This window comes from Muntiacus reevesi, chromosome X, assembly GCF_963930625.1.
Source record: "Muntiacus reevesi chromosome X, mMunRee1.1, whole genome shotgun sequence".
Lineage (NCBI taxonomy): Eukaryota > Metazoa > Chordata > Mammalia > Artiodactyla > Cervidae > Muntiacus > Muntiacus reevesi.
Window position 1 is genome coordinate 49,451,049 of NC_089271.1, and position 22,484 is coordinate 49,473,532.

The window sequence follows — 22,484 nt, forward strand, 5'->3', positions numbered from 1 at the left end:
GTTTTGCTTTACTAATAAAATTTTAGTTATACCATAATATCAGCATGGAAAGTTTACATGATGGTTTTTGACTAATTCTGCAGTGTACATATCTTATTTGAAGCTGTTTCAGGTTGTCAGACTAAAAAAGAAAAAAAGAGCGCTTACCATTTCCTATGCCATCTGGACCTTGTGTTTTGAGTTTTTCCCTTCTACCTTATTTTCTTTGTCATAGGTGACAATTTGTCTGAGGCAGGAGCAGGATCAGCTTTACACTCAGATACTTCAAATCAGCCCAGTGTAGCCTACTCCTCAGACCAAATTATGGGCTCTCAAATGGTTTCTAACTTGCCGCAGACCGAAATAAATGTTCTGGAGAAAATTTATCCATCCCAGCAACTAGTGGGACATTACCAGCAGATTTCAGGGGTGAGATGAACTGTTATACTTTTAAATATATCATCAGTATATTTACTGTAGATGGGAGAATTTATCTTTAATCTTTTTGTTCTTATTTAACAGTTGCAGAAGCAGCCAAAGCTGACTCAGCCCCCAATTTTGCCTTTGGTTCAAGGTCGGTCCACTATTTTGCCTGTACATGTCTTTGGACCTCCAGTTGTCTCACAACCCCAGGTTTCGCCTTTAATTGTCTCAAAGGCCTCACAGATAAAGGTAAGATACATTTTAGAGCCTCTGTATTCAGTTAAACATATTTAACACTGCCTAGGGCTTTCCTGGTAGCTTGGGCTTCCCTGGTATCACTGCTGGTAAAGAATCCACCTGCAATGTGGGAGACCCCAGTTCGATTCCTGGATCAGGAAAATTCCCTGGAGAAGGAATAGGTTACACACTCCAGTGTTCTTGGGATGCTCTGGTGGCTCTGGTGCTCTGGTGGCTCAGGATTTGCCTGCAATATGGGAGACCTGGGTTCGATCCCTAGGATGGGAAGATCCCCTGGAGGAGAGCATGGCAACCCACTCTAATATTCTTGCCTGGGGAATCCCCATGGACAGAGGAGCGTGGCAGGCTACAGTCCTTGGGTTCACAAAGAGTCAGACATGACTGAGCAACTAAGCACAGCACAGATTTTCTGACAGGCGAAGGCTATCTTACATAGATTCATCCTAGTTTATATAAAAGTCACTGAAAGCTTAAAGTTGTTTATATTTTCCTTCACTTAAGACATTCATCTTGAGGATGTGCCTAATACTGTGTAACTAGAATCTTGAGACACTGCTTATATAATTGGAAAAGAAACTGAGAATTCCATATACGGATAAAAAATTTATTTAGGACTCTAATCCCTTTTTCTTGGTTTGTTTTTTGTGTTGGACTTTTCAGCCTGATTTGAATGTGGAAGAATGTTTTTTGTAGTTAATTAGAAATAGTATCTCATAGACTGTTATAACTTTTAGCACTTTGATCTAAATTCTTGACTTGTTTTGTTCACATTTATTTCTGTAGAAGAAAATGTTTTTTTCATTTAGACTCTTGAAGTCAACATTACTCATTTCTGACAATGAGTGCACAGTCTTTCTGAGTGTTCATATATCAGTACTATATCCTGGTTTCCTAGGTTATAGACTTTGGATACATGGTTGGGCTTTTCCTTGCCATCCCATTTTCTTTTCTCAATTTCACTATCCCCTGTGTGTGTCTTCTCTCTTTGGGAATGAGCTGGTCTGAGTTCCTAGGCATTCTCTGTATATGACTTAGATAGCAGCTGGTGCATATGTTGGTTTTAAGAGATTAGTACATAGTCAGTCATAGTTCATCAGCACACTTTTAATAACCGCCATCTCTGGGGATGTAAAATAAGATAAAATATTGTCCTTGCCCTCAAGAAGCTCAATCTTGTGGGGGAAAACATACACATACTTGACAAATGCCAGATGCATTTAAAATCTGCTGGGGATATATTTAATCTGGTATAGTTGACAGTACATGGTGTTTGGCTAGTGTTTGTAGCTTATATGGTATATGTTCATTCTTGAGCTCATGTTGTGGTTGGGTTTATCTCTTTTTAAGACTATAATGCAAATTGTGTTGGATGGATGCTTAAATTATTAATAATAACTTCAGTTCAACAACATAAATATACAGGTATGTGTATTTTGAAAAAAAAGGTTAAAAATTTATGAAAGTGTATTTTACCTATTTAAAATAAAGCCTACAAAGTTATAAAGAAGACAGTAAAAATCATCTACTATCTCTCCAGTTAGAAATAAATTATAATTTATATTTGGGGGTAGAGACTCTAGATTTGACTCTGATTCAGATCATGAACTCCTTATTGCCAAATGCAGACTGAAATTGGTCTAGTGGTTTTCTCCACTTTCTTATTCAGGTATGACCTAAATCAAATCCCTTATGACTATACAGTGGAAGTGAGAAATAGATTGAAGGGATTAGATCTGATAGACAGAGAGCCTGATGAACTATGGACGGAGGTTCGTGACATTGTACAGGAGACAGGAATCAAGACCATCCCCAAGAAAAAGAAATGCAAAAAAGCAAAATGACTGTCTGAGGAGGCCTTACAAATAGCTGTGAAAAGAAGAGAAGTGACAGGCAAAGTAGAAAAGGAAAGATACACCCATTTGAATGCAGAGTTCAGCAATATGTGAACTGTGAGCTTCCAGATGTTCAAGCTGGTTTTAGAAAAGGCAGAGGAACCAGAGATCAAATTGCCAGCATCTGCTGGATCATCAAAAAAGCAAGAGAGTTCCAGAAAAACATCTATTTCTGCTTTATTGACTATGCCAAAACCTTTGACTGTGTGGATCACAATAAACTGTGGAAAATTTTGAAAAAGATGGGCATACCAGACCACCTGACCTGCCTCTTGAGAAACCTGTATGCAGGTCAGGAAGGAACAGTTAGAACTGGACATAGAACCGCAGACTGGTTCCAGATAGGAGAAGGGGGTACATCAAGGGTGTATGTTGTCCCCCTACTTATTTAACTTATATGCAGAGTACATCATGAGAAATGCTGATCTGGATGAAGCACAAGCTGGAATCAAGATTGCCGGGAGAAATATTTGTAACCTCAGATATGCAGATGACACCACCCTTATGGCAGAAAGTGAAGAAGGACTAAAGAGACTCTTGATGAAAGTGAAAGAGGAGAGTGAAAAAGTTGGCTTAAAGCCCAACATTCAGGAAGCTAAGATCATGGCATCTGTTCCCATCACTTCATGGCAAATAGATGGGGAAACAGTGGCTGACTTTATTTTTCTGGGCTCCAAAATCACCGCAAATGGTGATTGCAACCATGAAATTAAAAGTGCTTACTCCTTGGAATGAAAGTTATGACCAATCTAGACAACATTGAAAAGCAGAGACATTACTTTGCCAACAAAGGTCCATCTAGTCAAGGCTATGGTTTTTTCCACTGGTCATGTATGGATGTGAGAGTTGGACTATAAAAAAAGCTGAGCACTGAAGAATTGATGCTTTTGACCTGTGGTGTTGGAGAAGACTCTTGAGAGTCCCTTGGACTGCAAGGAGATCCAGCCAGTCCATCCTAAAGGAGATCAGTCCTGGGTGTTCATTGGAAGGACTGATGTTGAAGCTGAAACTCCAGTAATTTGGCCATCTGATGTGAAGAGCTGACTCACTTGAAAAGACCCTCATGCTGGGAAAGATTGAGGGCAGGAGGAGAAGGGGACGACAGAGGATGAGATGGCTGGATGGCATTACCGAGTCAATGGACATGGGTTTGATTGGACTCCGAGAGTTGGTGATGGACAGGGAGGCCTGGCGTGCTGTGATTCATGGGGTCGCAAAGAGTTGGACACGACTGAGCGACTGAACTGAACTCCTGTCGTTAAATCTTATGAATAAATGAACTCTAGATTTGTCTTTTTTCTGGGTATACATGTATAATTTTGTTTATACATACATATGTATATCACATGCATACTATTTTGTAGCCCGCCTTTTTCACGTAATATTTAGAATCCACATAAGCAAGCAGTTTGACCAGTGGGTGTCTTTTCATAAACCTGGTCATTTAATTTCTAGGAATTATTACAGCCAGCCTATATAGCCTGTATATATTCAACCAACTCTCTCCTCTCCTCTTGAGAGACCTTCTTTGTTCCTTTTAGCTATGATATTAAAATCCTTTTGAGCTTTCTCTTAGAACTTCCACTTTCTGGTGTGTGAAGGTGTCAGATTCAGTTACTCTGAATTTCTGCCATGGTTTGAATGAGTTATGTGGCAAGTTCAGTAAATGAGAGGCCATGAGCAATATATTGTTGGGGGCTGTTCTCAGTCTGTTAGTGTCTTTAGTTAACATTTACTCGTGGTGTTATTAATAGAATTTTTATAGGACTAACACTATACCCAACACCTTTTTGATAACTTCCTAAAATCTTTACAGTGTGTTAATCGCTCAGTCGTGTCCAACTCTTTGAGACCCCATGGACTGTAGCCTGCCAGGCTCCTCTGACCATGGGATTTTCCAGGCAAGAATACTGGAGTGGGTTGCCATTTCCTTCTCCAGTGATCTTCCTCACCCAGGGACTGAACCCAGATCTCCCGCATTGCAGGCAGATTCTTTTATTGTCTGAGCCACCAGGGAAGCCCCCAAATCTTTACAACATAGCATTATTTTACCTATCATTCTGTCTGGGACTCTCCCCATTAAATTGGACATGGTATACACATTTATTTTACTTTTAATTGAAAAAATTGTTGGCCACACTCTGCAGCTTGTGGCATCTTAGTTCAATCAGGGATTGAGCCCAGGGCCCTGACAATGAGAGCACCGAGTCATCACCATTGGACATCAGAGAACTCCCATGGTACATGCATTTGTAATTTGAATTTTTTTCCTTCAGCACCAGGAACTACAGCTGAGTTTTGGAGCGGATGTACACATTTTAGCTCAGCCTATGACTTTAGACTTGTCAGTTACTGGAGTTCCACAACCAGTCTTGTTTACAATTTCTACTTGGACATTGCATGCTTTGCAAATGATTTCCCAGGATCTGATGATTGGTCTTCAACTTGAACTTGACCCTAGAAATGGGAATCAGGCAGTAACCAAATTACCAAATGCCAATCAAATTTCTAGTTTCTTTTCAGTTAATCACCTCCAGCTTTGTCAAGTTATTCTTTTGCCCAACTTGTGAGCAGTGCACAGAATGCTGGTGGTACAGCTCAGCTCCCTTCTAATTGCATTGAGATGTATTCAAGGGCCCATCATCCTTCAGAAAAGATACATTCAGTATCCTAGTCATAATCAGTGGTATACCAGGAGTCTATAATTCCAGATTCTTCAGTTCCACAAAGCCAGACTGCTTTTAGAGAAACCTTGTTTCCAAGCCTCTATTCAGCAGCAACCATTAATTTTACAACCTAAGATTATATTGTTGTTCAGTTGCTCAGTCATGTCTGTCTTTGTGACCCCATGGACTGCAGCACACCAGGCTTCCCTGTCCTTCACTATCTCCCAGAGTTTGCTCAAACTCATGTCCATTGAGTCAATGATGCCATCAAACCATCCCATCCTCTGTCATCCCCTTCTCTTCCTGCCTTCAGTGTTTCCCAGCATCAGGGTCTTTTCCAATGAGTTGGTTCTTTGCCTCAGGTGGCCAAAGTACTGGAGCTTCAGCTTCAGCATCAGTCCTTCCAATGAGTATTCAGGACTGATTTCCTTTAAGATTAATTGGTTTGATCTCCTTTTAGTCCAGGGGACTCTCAAGAGTCTTCTCTAGCACCACACTTCAAAAGCATCAATTCTTTGGTGCTCAGCTTTCTTTGTGGTCCAACTCTCACATCCATACATGATGACTAGAAAAAGCATAGCTTTGACTATGCAGACCTTTGTCAGAAAAGTGATGTCTCTGCTTTTTAATATGCTATCTAGGTTTGTTGTAGCTTTTCTTCCAAGGAGCAAGCATCTTTTATTAGATTGGTGCAAATGTAATTGTGGTTTCAGACCATGAATTTTAAATCATTATAACTAGACTCAAACACATCTTTATTAATCAAACTATAAACCATTACACTCAATACATTTTTGCTAATGAGAAATAAGTTTGATTATTCTTGTAGTGTAAAAATCTGTGCTTCAGGATTCAGTGAACTCTTAGAAATCATTTTTTGCATTCTGCTGGTTGTGGAAGCATTTCCCCTGCAAAAAGTTGTCAAGATGCTTGAAAAGTGATAGTCGGTTGGCAAGAGGTCAGGGGAATATGGCAGATTAAGCAAAATGTCCTAGTCCAATTCATTCAAGTTTTGAAGTGTGGTTGTGTAACGTGTGGTCAGGCATTGTCATGGAGAAGAATTTGGCCCTTTGTGTTGACCAATGCTGGCTGCAGATGTTGCAGTTTTCAGTGCATCTCATCAATTTGCTGAGCATATTTCTCAGATATAATGGTTTTTGCACAATTCAGAAAGCTGTAGTGGATCAGACTGGCAGCTGACCACCAAACTGACCACAACCCTTTTTTGGTGCAAATTTGACTTTGGAAAGTGCTTTGGAACTTCTTTTCACACTGAGTTGGTCACTTCTGGTTGTTATATAAAATTCACTTTTTGTTGCCCGTCACAATCTGATAGAGAAATTGTTCATTGTTGTTATGTAGAATAAGTAAAGATGGCAATTCAAAATGACAATCTTTTGATTTTCTGTCAGCTCATGAGGCACCCACTTACTGAGCTTTTTTCACCTTTTCTATTTGCTTCAAATGCTGAATGACTGTAGAGTGGTTGACATTGAGTTCTTTGGCAATTTCTCATGTAAGAGGATCGCTCCTCATTTTTAAGGCTCTCATCTCTTCTTGAACCACTACTGTACGTTCATTATCGATTCCTGGGTCATAAATGTCATTGATGTTGTGAGTTGTCTCTTCTGCTTTATGACCTATTTTGAACTCAAATAAGAAAATTGCTCAGATTTGCTTTTTGTCTAATATCATTTCCATAGTCTAAAATAAATATAAAATGAACAGCAATCAATATATAAATCATTAGCAAAAAAACATAAAGCAAGAAACGTGCATTAAAATAATATGTAACATAACCACATTTAAGAATGTATCCAATATCAAACAGCAAATTTCAACAATGCGAAAACCACAATTACTTTACAGCAACCTAATAGCATCACCACAGAAACATGTTCAGTGGGGCTATACTCTGAAAAATCTGAAACTCATGTAAGTTGACAGTGTCATTCAGCCCCTGGAATAGCCATCTTATTCTGTTCAACACACTTATTCAGGACCACCTGCAGAATTGCCATCCTTCCCATCGAAGACCCCTGAGCAGCTGCCCCTTGTGATACCCAAGGAATAAGCTGCTTAACCCATCACAGCCGACTTACCAATAAATGCTTCAACACAGCCTATTTATTTACTACCACCCCAGAGCATCCTCTTTACACTGTACAACCACTAGCATCAGAACCAACCTATTCTGTAGACTTCTTATCCAGCCCCACCTGTGGCATAGCCCTCTTATTTGGCCCCAGCCCAAGGGAAGCCTATTTATGCAGTGCAACCTCTGGTTTGGTCTCCTTTTCCAGACCAGCCAGAATGTATAATCCAAGCACCTTACCCTGTGAAACCTATGGAACAGCCTGCTTACCAGGCATTTGAGTATGTCCCTTATTCAGGACACACTGCTTACACCATCCAGACAGCTTAACAGACAACCTTCATCACCCAGCCAGTATACAAAGTAAATTCTTCTGATGGAAAGCAAATACATATTACAAACTGCAGATCAGGACCTTTACTCAGTACCACCTTATGTAGTGCAGACTTCTGAGCAACAAGCTTATTTAACACAACCCCAAGGTTCTTCAACATTGGAACAAAAGACATAAGTCATATTTAACATTAACCTTAGATACACAAACACATTCTATTGAGCCTTTATTTAATGTGTAGAATTCAGCCTAGCCAACAAACAGATGTCAGTTTTGGGCACCAGCAGCTAAAAGCCCATTCAATTAGTATTACATCTCAGAGGGTTGTGGAAGGACAGCTTCAACACCCAGCGCAAATGTCCTTCATAGGCCTCTTCAAAGACCCAGATCCAGCCCCCACACTTCTCTGCACAGCATTCCCAATCATATTAACAAGAAGCCAGGCTTCTCACTCAGCTTTCTTTCCTCATCAGCAGATGACTCATTTATCTCATAGGCAAGCACAGAAAAGCTATTGTGTACTCAAGAATGTCCCCTAAATCAACAGCAGTCTTTATATATCCAACATGCTGCTTTCCAACAGCAGGTACCTCATTCACATGCACCTAACCAGATTCAGCCATTACCAGGTATTCCAAATGCCATTACAGATGTGGCTCTGATTATATATCCTTTGCAAGAACAGTTGCAACCAGTGGCACTGAAGCACCAGCATGTAATATAGCCTTTTGAATTGCCTCGAGTGCTTCTGGCATTAGACAGGAGTGAAATGTTTCCCTTGCATAGAAACCTAGCACAGACCAGCCAGCATGCATTCAGCAGTAGTTTGCTGTCCAGCTACAGTGGCAGTCATCTTCTAGCTTAGCATTTGTTTCTGGGTCATCAGAAACACAATTACAACACCAGACCCTCATCCAGTTCTGGGAGAGACCTTAAAAATCAGCCATCTTCTGTTCATTTGTCACCACTTAGTATTCCAGTACAGGCTTCTACTGTCTCTCAGAGCATTTCTCTGTTACAGACAGAGCAGTATTTGCAAGGCCAAGAAATTTCAAAGGTAAATTCTCCTGGTGGAAAATATGGATGATTATGCATTTTCTGTAATGTTCAAGGATCCAGGATATAGTGAGCTATATTAAAAATGGCACTGGGACTGGGAGTCACAGTCCCTGTTCCTGGCTTTTTTCCTTAATCAGTAGGTAGATTTGATTCAAGTCTTTTTGGCATTTCTTCATGAAAGAAGTGAAGGGATTAGACCAGATGATGTTAACAAAAAATATTTGAGCACCTACTTGTAATATATTGGTGAATAAAAGACAAAAATTCTTTCTGTCATTGAGTTTTGTTGCCTAATATAGGGAGACTGTCAATAACCACAATAAAAAGTAAATTATATAATACAGTACAGTGTTGTTATTCAGTCACTCAGTTGTGTCCAACTCTTTGCGACCCCATGGACTGCAGCACACCAGGCTTTCCTGTCCTTCACTATCTCCTGGAGTTTGCTTAGTGGAGCAGGATAAGGAGGAAAGTGGGTTGCAATTTTAAATAAGGTGATGATCTTGGTAGGACTCATTGAGAAGGTTGACAAGTTGAGCACACACTTGAAAGAGGTGAGGGAGTCCTTAGTGCACATTTCAGGCAGAGGGACTTTGAGGAAGTGGGTCTGGCATGTTTGAAGAACAGCAAGTCCTAATACATTTCAAGCCTAGGGCTATCTTACTGTTCTACATTTATTATAAAGCATTTGATTTTATGGGATGATAATAATGAGGCACTATTGAGTGATTCTTAGGTGCCAAATACTGTTCTAATGGCTTTATGTGTACTATCTTCAAAACAACCCTGTGAATAGTAGCTGTCATTAAGGGTAATTGAGGTTCAGAGAGGTTAAATAACTTTCTGAATGTCATATGAAAGGGCCAGGATTTCAAACCAGACCACCTAGCTGCAGAAGCTGTGCTCTTAAATCATTACGTTATCCATCCTCTTTGATAGATAGCTATTCTCCCTGCCAGAATTTGAGAAAAAGAGCATGATGACTTCAGTGAGTTGTTAACTCAGGGGATCAATTGAATTAATTAAAGGTAGGAACTGAGAATTCACTTTATTTTTTCTCTTCTGTTCTGATTCAGGTATTTCTAAAGACTGAATTTATTGAGTTTAGCTAATAAAATGCTTTGAGGTCCTTAGATAATAGATGTGCTATAAGAGTTTTTTTTTTTTTTTTTACTGGTGATATTACTGTTTTAAATAGCTATAATCTTAAGTATTGTATATTTTATGAAATTTCCTCTTCATCAGGGGCATAAATTATAATGAATTCTAATTTGTGCATGTTGACTTCTATCAGGAATGATCAAAGATTAATAAAGATCTTTGGATTTGAAGTTTCTTCAAATAATGCTATTCCAGGGCATTTCTTTAGAATAAATTTTTTCACAAGGTATTTTAGATTGAAATGTTTATTTCTGTGGGCATGTGTTGTATACTTTTTTTACCTAATTAAAAATTAGAAAAGACCCTGATGCTGGGAAAGATTGAAGGCAGGAGGAGAAGGGGACAAGAGAGGACGAGACAGTTGGATGGAATCACCGACTCAATGGACGTGAGTTTGAGCAAGCTCTGGGAGATGGTGAAGGACAGGGAAGCCTGGCATTCTGCAGTTCATGGAGTTGCAAAGAGTTGGACATGACTGAGCGACTGAACAACAAATTAAAAATTTCCCCCCAGCATTTTATTAAGAAGAATTTCAAAGATACATAAAAGTTGAAGAAAAAGTGAACGTACATGTATCTACCGGCTAGATTATACAGTTAACTTTTGTTGTATTTGGTCTATCTCTTATCTATCAACTACTTTATCCATTTATCAGTAAATTCAAAATTAAAGTTGCTGACATTAGTATATTTCATCCATAAACACTTCAGCAGGCATGTCATTGACTAGAATTCAGTATTTATTTATATTTTTTAGTTTATGTGCAGTAAAATTCAAAGATCATAATTAATTGAGTTTTGACAAATGCTTACGCCTCTGTAACCCAAACCATTATCAAAATACAAAAAGATGTTGGCAAACATTTTCTGTAAGGTTTAGATAGTAACTGTTTTAAGCTTTGTGGTCTATGTAGTCTCCATTGCATTTACTCAACTCTGCTATTGCATGTGTGAAAGCAGCCATAAACAATATGTAAAATATTTGGCATGACAGTGTTCTAATACCACTTTATTCACAAAAATGGTTGGTGTACCAGGTTTGGCCTATAGGCTGTAGCTTGCCCACATGATAAAGAATATTGCCATTACTGCAGAAATTTCCTTCATGCCCCTTCCCAGTCAGTGTCCAACCACACACCTCCCACCAGTTGACCACTGTTGAGTTTTTTTTCACCATAGATTAATTTACCCTGCTCTAGACCTTCATGGAAATGGAATCACACAGTATGTACTCTTGTGTAAGATTTCTCTCATTCAGTATGTTTTAAAGATTGATCCATGTTGTATGTATTAGTAGTTTTTTTTTTGGGGGGGGGGGCTATTAAGAATAAGGCTGCAACGAACATTCTTTTATGTCTTTCTGTTAATACATGTATTCATTTCTCCTGAATAATACCCAGTTGCAGAATTTTCTGGGTCATAGGATAGATGTTTAACTTTTTAAGAATTCTCAGTTTTCCAAATTGGCTGCTAACACCAGCAATATATGAGAGATTCACAGTCTTGCCAACATTAATTTTAGTTATTGTGGTGAGTGTGTGTGTGTACGCTTAGTCGCTCAGTTATGTCCAGTTCTTTGTGACTTCATGGAGTGTAGCCTGCCAGACACCTCTGTCCATGGATTTTCCAGGCAAGAAATATTGGAGTGAGTTGCCATTTCCTACTCCAGGGCATCTTCCTGACACAGGGATCAAACCTGTGTCTCTTGTGTCTCCTGCATTTTCTGCATATGCGGGAAGATTCTTTACCACTGTGCCACCTGGGAAGCCCCCTGGTGAATGCGTAGTAGTATCTTATTGTGGTTTTAATTTGTGCTTCCCTGATGACTGATATTAAGCACTTTTTTGTGTACTTAGTGGCCTTTATCTCTCTTTATATGGGGTTATATCCCAATAAATGCATCATAAATTGAAATAGAAAATGCTGTTAATACACTTAACTTACTGAACATCATAGCTTAACCTAGCCTACCTTGCGTGTGTTCAGATCATTTACAGTAGCCTACAGTTGGGTAAAATCATCCAACACAAAGCCTATTTTATAATAAAGTCTTGAATATTTCTTGCAGCTTACTGAGCACTGTACTGAAAGTGAAAAACAGAATAGTTGTAAGTGTATTGATTATTTATTCTCATGGTCACATGGCTGACATAGGAACTGTGGCTCACTGCCACTACCCAGCATCACAGGAAAATATTATACTACATAGTTAGTCTAGGAGGAGTCAATATTCAAAAATAAAAGTACAATTTCTACTAAATGTATATTGCTTTCACACCATTATATGGTTAGAAAAAAATGTTGTGTCAGAGTCAAAGACCAAAAGTCAAAGACCATCTGTACTCGTTCCTTATTGAATAGACTTGGCACTCTTTTTTTTTTTTTTTTTTTTTTTAATTTTATTTTATTAGTTGGAGGCCAATCACTTCACAACATTTCAGTGGGTTTTGTCATACATTGACACGAATCAGCCTCTTTTTTCGTTTTTTAAGACATGGCACTCTTGATGAAAATCAGTTGAGTATAAAAGCATGAGTCCTCCAATTTTGTTTTACTTTTTTCAAGACTATTTTGGCGCTTCTGTGTTGCTTGCACCTCCATACTATTTTAAAATCAAGTTTGCAAAAAGAAAAAGAATCTCCCCCCAATATCCAGGTTTTAATAGAGATTGCTTTAGTTCTGAGTAGTATTGCTTCCTAATAAAACTCTTCCAGTCCATGGACATGGGATGTCTTTTCATTAAATTATGTGTTCTTTAATTTCTTTCAGCAACATTTTATAGTTTTCAGTGTACCAGTCTTACACCATTATTCTTTTTATGTTATTGTAAGTGAAATTGGTTTCTTAATTTCCTTTTTTGATTGCTCATTGGTGATGTATAGATATAACTGATTTTTGAGTGCTATTCTGGTATTCTGTAATTTTACTAAATTAGTTTTTTAGCTGTAATAGGTTTTTGTTTTTGTTTTTTGGTGGATTCATCATTTGTCAGGACTTTATGTAAGATATTACCATCTTTTTTTCCAATTTAGATGCCTTTTATTTTTTTTCTCCCTAATTGCTTTTTCTAGAGCTTCCAGTACCATGTTGAATAGAAGCGATGAGAAAGGATGTTCTTGTGTTGCTCCTGATCTTAGTGAGAAAGCTTTCAATGTTTCACCATTAAGTATGATGATCTTTTATTCAGTGTTATAGCCCTATAACTTCATCCTTAGTAATTCTTTCCTCTGAATTCTGCATTTACTGATATTACATACCCACTCCTGCTTTCTTTTGACTAACGTTAGCATGATATATCTTTTGCCATCCTTCAGTTTTCAGCCTGTTTTATGTTTGGAGTGAGTTTCTTGCAAAAAGCACATTTGTAGTTGTAGTTGCTAAGTCATGTCCAACTTTTGTAACCCCCATGGACTGGAGCATGATGCCAGGCTCCTCTGTCCTTTATCATCTCCCAGAGTTTACTCAAATTCATGTCCGTTGAGTCCGTGATGCTATCTAACCATCTCATCCTCTGCCACCCACTTCTCCTGCCCTCAATCTTTCCCAGCATCAGGGTCTTTTCTGATGAGTTGGCTCTTTGCATCAGGTGGCCAAAGTATTGGAACTTCAGCTTGAACATCAGTCCTTCTGATGAATATTCAGGGTTGATTTCCATTAGGATTGACTGGTTTGGTCTCTTTGCTGTTCAAGGGATTCTAAAGAATCTTCTCCAGCACGACAGTTTGAAAGCATCAATTCTTTGATGCTTAGCCTTGTTCTTTATGGTCTATCTTTCTTCTTCTTTATGGTCTATCTTTCACATCCTTACATGACTACTGGAAAAACCGTAGTTTTGACTTATCCAGACCTTTGTGAACAAAGTAAGTGATGTCTCTGCTTTTTAATACACTTTCTAGGTTTGCCATAGCTTTCCTTCCAAGGAGCAATAATCTTTTTTAATTTCATGGCTGCAGTCCCTGTCTTCAGTGATTTTGGAGCCCAAGAAAATAAAGTCTGTCAGTGCTTCCACTTTTTCCCCTTCTATTTGCCATGAAGTGATGGGACCGGATGCCATGATCTTAGATATGTGAATGTTGATTTTCAAACCAGCTTTTTCACTCTTCTGTGTCATCTTTATGAAGAGGCTCTTTAGTTCCTCTTCACTTTGTGCTGTCGTAGTGGTATCATCTGCATATCTGAACCAGTCTGTTGTTCCATGTCCAGTTCTAACTGTTGCTTCGTGACCTGCATATAGGTTTCTCAGGAGGCAGATAAAGTGGTCTGGTATTCCCATCTCTTTAAGCATTTTCCACAGTTTATTGTGATCCAAACAGTCAAAGGCTTTGGTGTACTCAATAAGCCAGAAGTAGATGTTCTGAAATTCCCTGCTTTCTCCATTATCCAACATGTGTTTGCAACCCAATCTCTGGTTCCTCTGCCTTTTCTAAATGCAGCTTACACATCTGAAAGTTCTCAATTCATGTACTGTTGAAGTCTAGCTCTAAGGATTATAAGAATAACCTCACTAGCTTGTGAAATAAGCACAATTATATGGTAGCTTGAACATTCTTTGGCATTGCCCTTCTTTGGGATTTGAATGAAAATTGACCTTTTCAAGTCCTGTGGCCACTACTGGGTTTTCCAAATTTACTGGCATATTGAGTGCAGCACTTTGACAGTATCATCTTTTAGGGTTTGAAATAGCTCAGCTGAAATTCCATCACCTCCACTAGCTTTGTTAGTAGTAATGCTTCCTGAGGAACACACTTAACTTCACAATCAGCAATGTCCAGCTCTACGTGAGTGACCACACCATCGTGGTTTGGCTTTTTTAAAAAATTTATTTATTTATTTTAATTGGCGGCTAATTACTTTACAATATTATAGTGGTTTTCACCATACATTGACATGAATCAGCCATGGGTGTACATCTGTTCCCCATCCTGAACCCCCTGCCCACGTCCCTCCCCATCTCATCCCTCAGGGTCATCCCAGTGCACTAGCCCTGAGCACCCTCTTCATATATTGAACCTGGACTGGCGATCTGTTTCACATATGATAATATACATGTTTCAATGCTATTCTCCCAGATCATCCTACCCTTGCCTTCTCCCACAGAGTCCAAAAGACAGTTCTATACATCTGTGTCTCTTTTGCTGTCTCTCATATAGGGTTATCATTACCATTTTTCTAAATTCCATATATATGTGTTAGTATACTATATTGGTGTTTTTCTTTCTGGCTTACTTCACTCTGTATAATAGGCTCCAGGTTCTTCCACCTCATTAGAACTGACTCAAATGTATTCTGTTTAATGGCTGAGTAATATTCTATTGTGTATATGTACCACAGCTTTCTTATCCATTTGTCTGCTGATGTACATCTAGGTTGCTTCCATGTCCTGGCTATTGTAAACAGTGCTGCAATGAACATTGGGATACACATGTCTCTTTCATTTCTGGATTCCTTGGTGTGCATGCCCAGGAGTGGGATTGCTGGGTCGTATGGCAGTTCTATCTTTCCAGTTTTTTTAAGGAATCTCCACACTGTTCTCCATAGTGGCTGTACTAGTTTGCATTCCCACCCACAGTGTAAGAGGGTTCTCTTTTCTCCACACCCTCTCCAGCATTTATTGTTTGTAGATTTTTGGATAGCAGCCATTCTGACTGGTGTGAGATGGTACCTCATTGTGGTTCTGATTTGCATTTCTCTGATAGTGAGTGATGTTGAGCATATTTTCATGTGTTTGTTAGCCATTTGTATGTCTTCAGAGAAATGTCTGTTTAGTTCTTTGGCCCATTTTTTGATTGGGTCATTTATTTTTCTGAAATTGAGCTGCAAGAGTTGCCTGTATATTTTTGAGATTAATTCTTTGTCTGTTGCTTCGTTTGCTATTATTGTCTCCCATTCTGAAGGCTGTCTTTTCACTTTGCTTATAGTTTCCTTGGTTGTGCAAAAGTTTAATTAGGTCCCATTTGTTTATTTTCGCTTTTATTTTCATTACTCTGGGAGGTGGATCATAGAGGATCCTGCTGTGATTTATGTCAGAGAGTGTTTTGCCTATGTTTTCCTCTAGGAGTTTTATAGTTTCTCATCTTGCATTTAGATCTTTAATCCATTTTGAGTTCATTTCTGTGTATGGTGTTAGAAAGTGTTCTAGTTTCATTCTTTTACAGATAGTTGACCAGTTTTCCCAGCACCACTTGTTAAAGAGATTGTCTTTTCTTCAATGTATATTCTTGCCTCCTTTGTGAAAGATCCTTATCTTTGATAAGGTGTGTCCATAGGTGTGTGGATTTATCTCTGTGCTTTATATTTTGTTTCATTGACCTATATTTCTGTCTTTGTGCCAGTACCATACTGTCTTGATGACTGTAGCTTTGTAGTATAATCTGAAGTCACGCAGGGTGATTCCTCCAGTTCCATTCTTTCTCAAGATTGCTTTGCACATTTGAGTTTTTTTGTATTTCCATACAAATTGTGAAAATATTTGTTCTAGTTCTGTGAAAACTACTGTTGGTAGCTTGATAGGGATTGCATTGAATCTATAGATTGCTTTGGGTATTATACTCATTTTCAGTATATTGATTCTTCTGATCCATGGACATGGTATATTTCTTCATCTATTTGTGTTGTCTTTGGTTTGTTTCATCAGTGTTTTATAGTTTTCTATATATAGATCTTTTGTTTCTTTAGGTAAATTTATTCCTAAGTATTTTATTCTTTTCGTCACAATGGTGAATGGAATTGTTTCCTTAATTTCTCTTTCTGTTTCCTCATTGTTAGTGTATAGGAATGCAAGGGATTTCTGTGTACTAATTTTATATCCTGCAACTTTACTATATTCATTGATTAGCTCTAGTCATTTTCTGGTTGTGTCTTTCGGGTTTTCTCTGTAGAGAATCATGTGATCTGCAAACAGTGAGGATTTTACTTCTTTTCCAGTCTGGATCCCTCTTATTTCTTTTTCTTCTCCGATTGCTGTGGCTAAAACTTCCAAAACTGTGTTGAATAGTGGTGGTGAGAGTGGGCACCGTTGTCTTGTTCTTGACTTTAGGGGTAATGCTTTCAGTTTTTCACCATTGAGGATAATGTTTCCTGTGGGTTTATCATATATGGCTTTTATTATATTGAGGTATGTTCTTTGTATGCCTGCTTTCTGGAGGGCATGGTTTGGCTTTTTATCCACTTTGCCAATGTCTCCCTTTTAATTGGCATATTTAGACTATTTACATTTAAAATAATTATTGGCATCTTAGGACTTAGTCTATTACTTAATTTATTTTATTCTTTAGATACTTTTTAAAAATTTATTCATTTTTTATTGAAGGATAGTTGCTTTACAGAATTTTGCTGTTTTCTGTCAAACCTCAATATGCATTAGCCATAAGTATACATATATCTTCTCCCTTTTGAAACTTCCTCCCATCTCCCTCCCCATCTCACCCGTCTAGGTTGATACATAGCCCCTGTTTGAGGTTCCTGAGCCATACATCAAATTCCCTTTGGCTATCTATTTTACATATGGTAATGTAAGTTCCCATGTTACTCTTTTCATACATCTCACCCTCTCCTCCCCTCTGCCCATGTCCATAAGTCTGTTCTCTGTCATTTTAGTATTTGCTTTTCCCTTATGTTTTTCTTTCCTCTATTTCTCTTTTTTTGCTTTGCTATGGATTACTTGTAAATTTTTTCAAATTCCTTCTTTTTTTATTTACACTGTTTTAAGTATATTGGGCTGTAGTTTACTTAGTGATTGCTCTTTCTATTTTTTAAATGTATATATTTTATTGAAGTATAGTTAACCTACAATGTTTCAGGTGCACAACTAGGTGATTCAGTTATATAAATAGACACATATTATTTTTCAAGTTATTTTCCTTCATAGGTTATTACAAGATATTGACTGTAGTTCCCTATGCTATACAGTAAACCTTTTTTGCTTGTTGCATATCTATTTTTTAATCAGACATCTAGCATTGTATCCATATTAAATCAAACAAGTAGAATCAAAACACAATTTTTTTTGGTTAGGGAAAAATTCATAAGTTTTCTAAAATATATATTATACATATTTATATATATATATATGTATACAAAAGCTTTTCTACTACACTTGATAAAGGCTTGAGAAAGAACATCAAAAAATAGGAGAGATAGAGAAATTTTAGAACATAAAGTAAATGAAATAGGAGCTCTGAATATGAAATAGAGAAAGTGAAACAAATTAGATAAAAGTAAAAGATCATCATATAGTCCAGTTGTTTTTAAACATGACTGTTTATTAGAAACATATCTGGAGTTCTGATGAAAAAAAGCAATACCTGAGCATTTGTATTTTTCATAAAATTTCAAGATAATTCTGATATGCATCTGGATTTAAGAAGTCATTACTGGATTTTCTATTAGATCCTAGTTTGGGTGATATAGAGTTCTAATATTTTCTGTTGACCAATCATGATACAAGTATTAAGTGAATAGTAGTTACATAACCACAATAGTAAAAAATATCAGTTTTCACAATCAATAGCCAGACAAAAAATAAAAGATAATTACAATTGCAAGCCATAATGGAAACCTGATTAACTTAACGATATAAAATAATTGCATACAATTTGGAATGTCAAGAAGAATGATGTGGTAAGTGAAAGTGCATACATTCACATATTTTCACCCACCCAACCAGTCTATGTCTTTTGGTTGTTGCATTTAATCTATTTACATTTAAGGTAATAATTGATATGTAATGATCCTATGACTGTTTCCTTAATTATTTTGGGTTTATTTTCTGTAGGTCTTTTCCTTCTCTTGTTTTCTGCATAAAGAAGTTCCTTTCACATTTGTTGTAAAGCTGGATTCTTGGTGCTGAATTCTCTTAACTTTTGCTTCTCTGAAAAGCTTTTGATTTCTCCATCAAATCTGAAGGAGAGTCTTGCTGGGTAGAGTATTCTTGATTGTAGGTTCTTCTCTGTTATCACTTTAAATATATCATGCCATTCCCTTCTGGCTTGTAGAGTTTCTGTTGAGAAATCAGTGGATAGCCTGATGGGAATTCCCTTGTATGTTATTTGTCATTTTTCCCTTGTTGCTTTTAATATTTTATTTCTATCTTTAATTTTTTTCAGTATGATTACGGTGTGTCTCGGTGTGTTACTCCTTGTGTTTATCCTGCCTAGGACTCTCTGTGCTTCCTGGACGTGGTTGACTATTTTCTTTTTCATGTTAGGGAAGTTTTCAGCTATTATCTCTTCACATATTTTCTCAGGTCCTTTCTCTCTCTCTTCTCCTCTGGACCCCTATAATGTGAATGTTGGTGTGTTTAATGTCCCAGAGGTCTGTTCAGTTCAGTCGCTCAGTCATGTCCAATTCTTTGCGACCCCATGAATCGCAGCACGCCAGGCCTTCCTGTCAATTACAACTCCCCAGAGCTTACTCAGACTCATGCCCATCGAGTCGGTGATGCCATCCAGCCATCTCATCCTCTGTCGTCCCCTTCTCCTCCTGCCCACAATCCCTCCAAGCATCAGGGTCTTTTCCAGTGAGTCAACTGTTCGCATATGGTGGCCAAAGTATTGGAGTTTCAGCTTCAGCATCAGTCCCTCCAATGAACACCCAGGACTGATCTCCTTTAGGATGGACTGGTTGGATCTCCTTGCAGTCCAAGGGACTCTCAAGAGTCTTCAACACCACAGTTCAAAAGCATCAATTTTTCGGCGCTCAGCTTTCTTCACAATCCAACTCTCACATCCATACATGACCACTGGAAAAACTATAGCCTTGATCAGACGGATCTTTCTGGGCTAAGTAATGTCTCTGCTCTTTAATATGCTATCTAGGTTGGTCAAAACTTTCCTTCCAAGGAGTGAGCGTCTTTTAATTTCATGGCTGCAGTCACCATCTGCAGTGATTTTGGAGCCCAAAAAAATAAAGGCTGACACTGTTTCCCCATCTATTTGCCATGAAGTGATGGGACCGGATGTCATGATCTTTTCTGAATATTGAGCTTTAAGCCAACTTTTTCACTCTCCTCTTTCACTTGCATCAAGAGGCTTTTTAGTTCCTGTTCACTTTCTGCCATAAGGGTGGTGTCATCTGCATATCTGAGATTATCGGTATTTCTCCCAGGAAGCTTGATTCCAGCTTGTGCTTCCTCCAGCCCAGCGTTTCTCATGATGTACTCTGCATATAAGTTAAAAAAGCAGGGTGACAATATACAGCCTTGATGTACTCCTTTTCCTACTTGGAACCAGTCTGTTGTTCCATGTCCAGTTGTAACTGTTGCTTCCTGACCTGCATACAGGTTTCTCAAGAGGGAGGTCAGGTGGTCTATATAAGGTAATAAACCATAAAAAAAGCAAAACATGGGAGGAGGCTTAGCAACCATTAAAATTAATAATACATACTCTATCCCAAAGTAATAGTCCAGAAATGGAGGGATAAGCAAATTAATGGAAAGAATTCAATTGTACATCAATGGGAGACAGGGAAAATGAATGAACTAGAACTATATATATCAACATGTAGCTTAATTAATCTTACAATGTTACTTTTTTTTTTTAAACTGCAGAAGAATATAAATGCTAAGATACCATTTCCATGAATTTTTAAGTCTTATAGACTTAAATAAGCAGGATGACAATATACAGCCTGATGTACTCCTTTTCCTGTTTGGAACCAGTCTGTTGTTCCATGTCCAGTTCTAACTGTTGCTTCCTGACTTGCATACAGGTTTCTCAAGAGGCAGGTCAGGTGGTCTTGTATTCCCATCTCTTAGGGTGTCTTCATTTCTTTTCATTCTTTTTCCTATATACTGTTCTGTGGCAATGATTTCCACGATTCTATCGTCCAGGTCATTTATCCATTCTTCTGCCTCAGTTATTCTGCTTTTGTTTCCTTCCAATGTCTTATTCATTTCTGTTTATTTGTTCTTTAGTTCTTGTAGGTCTTTGGTAAACATTTCTTGTATCTTCTAAATCTTTGCCTCCATTCTTTTCCCAAGATCCTGTATCATCTTCACTATAGTTATTTTGAATTCTTTTTCTGGAAGGTTGCCTATCTCCATTTAGTTGTTTTACTGGGATTTTATCTTGTCCCTTCATCTTGGACACACCTTTCTCCTTTTTCATCCTGATTAACTTTATGTAATATGGTTTTTACTCTAGCTACTGTGGGATTGTGCTTCTTACTTCTTCTGTCTGCCCTCTGATGGATGAGGCTAAGAGGCTTGTTTAAGTTTCTTGATGGGAGGGACTGGGGCAAACTGGGTCTTGCTCTGGTGGACAGGACCTTGCTCAGTAAAGCTTTAGTCCAGTTATCTGCTGATGGGTGGACTTGCACTCCCTCCCTGGTAGTTGTTTGGCCTGAGGTCACCCAGCTTTGGGGTCTACAGGATCTATGGTAGGGTTAATGGTGAACTCCCAGAGGGTTTATGCCAAGGGGGCCTTCCAGTGTCCCCATCCTTATGGTGAGCCTTTGCTGATCCATGCCTTGACAAAGGCCCTCTGACTGTAGCAGGTAGTTTTGGTTCAGCCTCCTGTGGGGTCACTGCTTCTCTTCTCTGGTTCTTGGTGAGCACAAAATTTTGTTTGTGTCCTCCAAAGACTAGTGTCTCTGTTTCTTTCAGTCCTCTGGAAGGCCTGTAATCAAATCCTGCTGGCACTCAAGGCCAGATTCCCTGTGGATTCCCAGTCCCTTTGTCAGATCCCTAGGCTGGGAAATCTGAGGTTCAGAACCTTCACAGTAGGGTGACAACTTATTTGATATTTTTGTTCTCCAGGCTGTGGGTCACCCACCTGGCAGATAAGGGATTTGATTTTATCATGATTGTGCCCTTCCTGCCGTCTTGCTACAGCTTCTTTGTCTTTAGTTGTGGGGTCAGGAGACGTGGATCTTTTTCTGTTGTATGGTGAAGCACTAGGAGCTTCTTGGGTCTTGAAGACACCTTCCTCCGTCTCTTCAGTCTTGTGAGAATGTGGGTTTTTTTCTGAGTTTTAGCTGCTGTGGGGCTTACCCCCAGATGAAAAGCCACAAAAATAGCAAACTCATCCACTATCCTTTCTTTCTTCTAAGTGTTGCCTTTTACCATTTTCTACCTGCTTCTGATTGCTCTCTTATGCCTTCAGACAGTTGATTTTTTTACATTTGTCCAGCACTTTTTGTTGATATCTCTGGGTGTGGGATTTGGGTGTGGGATTTTGGTCTACTTACCAGAAGTAGAACCTCTCTCTCATAATTTTTTATCTTTGGGAAATATCACTGTTCACTTAACTGAGATAGCCATCAAATCGGGTGACAGGGATGGAATGAGTTTCCAATGTTTGGGTTTTTCTTTTTATCTCTCTCCTCAATAAAATTGAGATTCTTTATTGCAGCAATCTGTACCCAGTTTATCTCTGTTTTCCTAGCACCCAGCACAGAGTTTGTTACAATAGTTTCTTGTTAATATATTTGATGAATTATTCAATGACTGTAGATATATCTGTTAGCCTACTTTCAATGGGAGAAGATTTTTTGTTGATCTTTATCATTCTTGTTGTCTAATCAGGTCTTCCAAATTGATAATAAACTTGTATTTTAGTGGTGGACAACCTAAGATCTGTTTTTTGTGTGTTTTTATTTTCTATTTTATTTTTCTATTTT

General features: G+C 38.3%; 1 protein-coding gene across 1 annotated transcript in view; it reads left to right on the plus strand.

The window, feature by feature from the left end:
• WNK3 (WNK lysine deficient protein kinase 3) overlaps positions 1-22,484 on the plus strand; it is a 173,398-nt gene that overhangs the window by 70,704 nt on the left and 80,210 nt on the right. The window contains exons 9-10 of the mRNA XM_065915507.1: positions 215-408; positions 502-651. Of these exons, the coding sequence (XP_065771579.1) occupies positions 215-408; positions 502-651 (344 nt within the window). The remainder of the gene's footprint in view (positions 1-214; positions 409-501; positions 652-22,484) is intronic.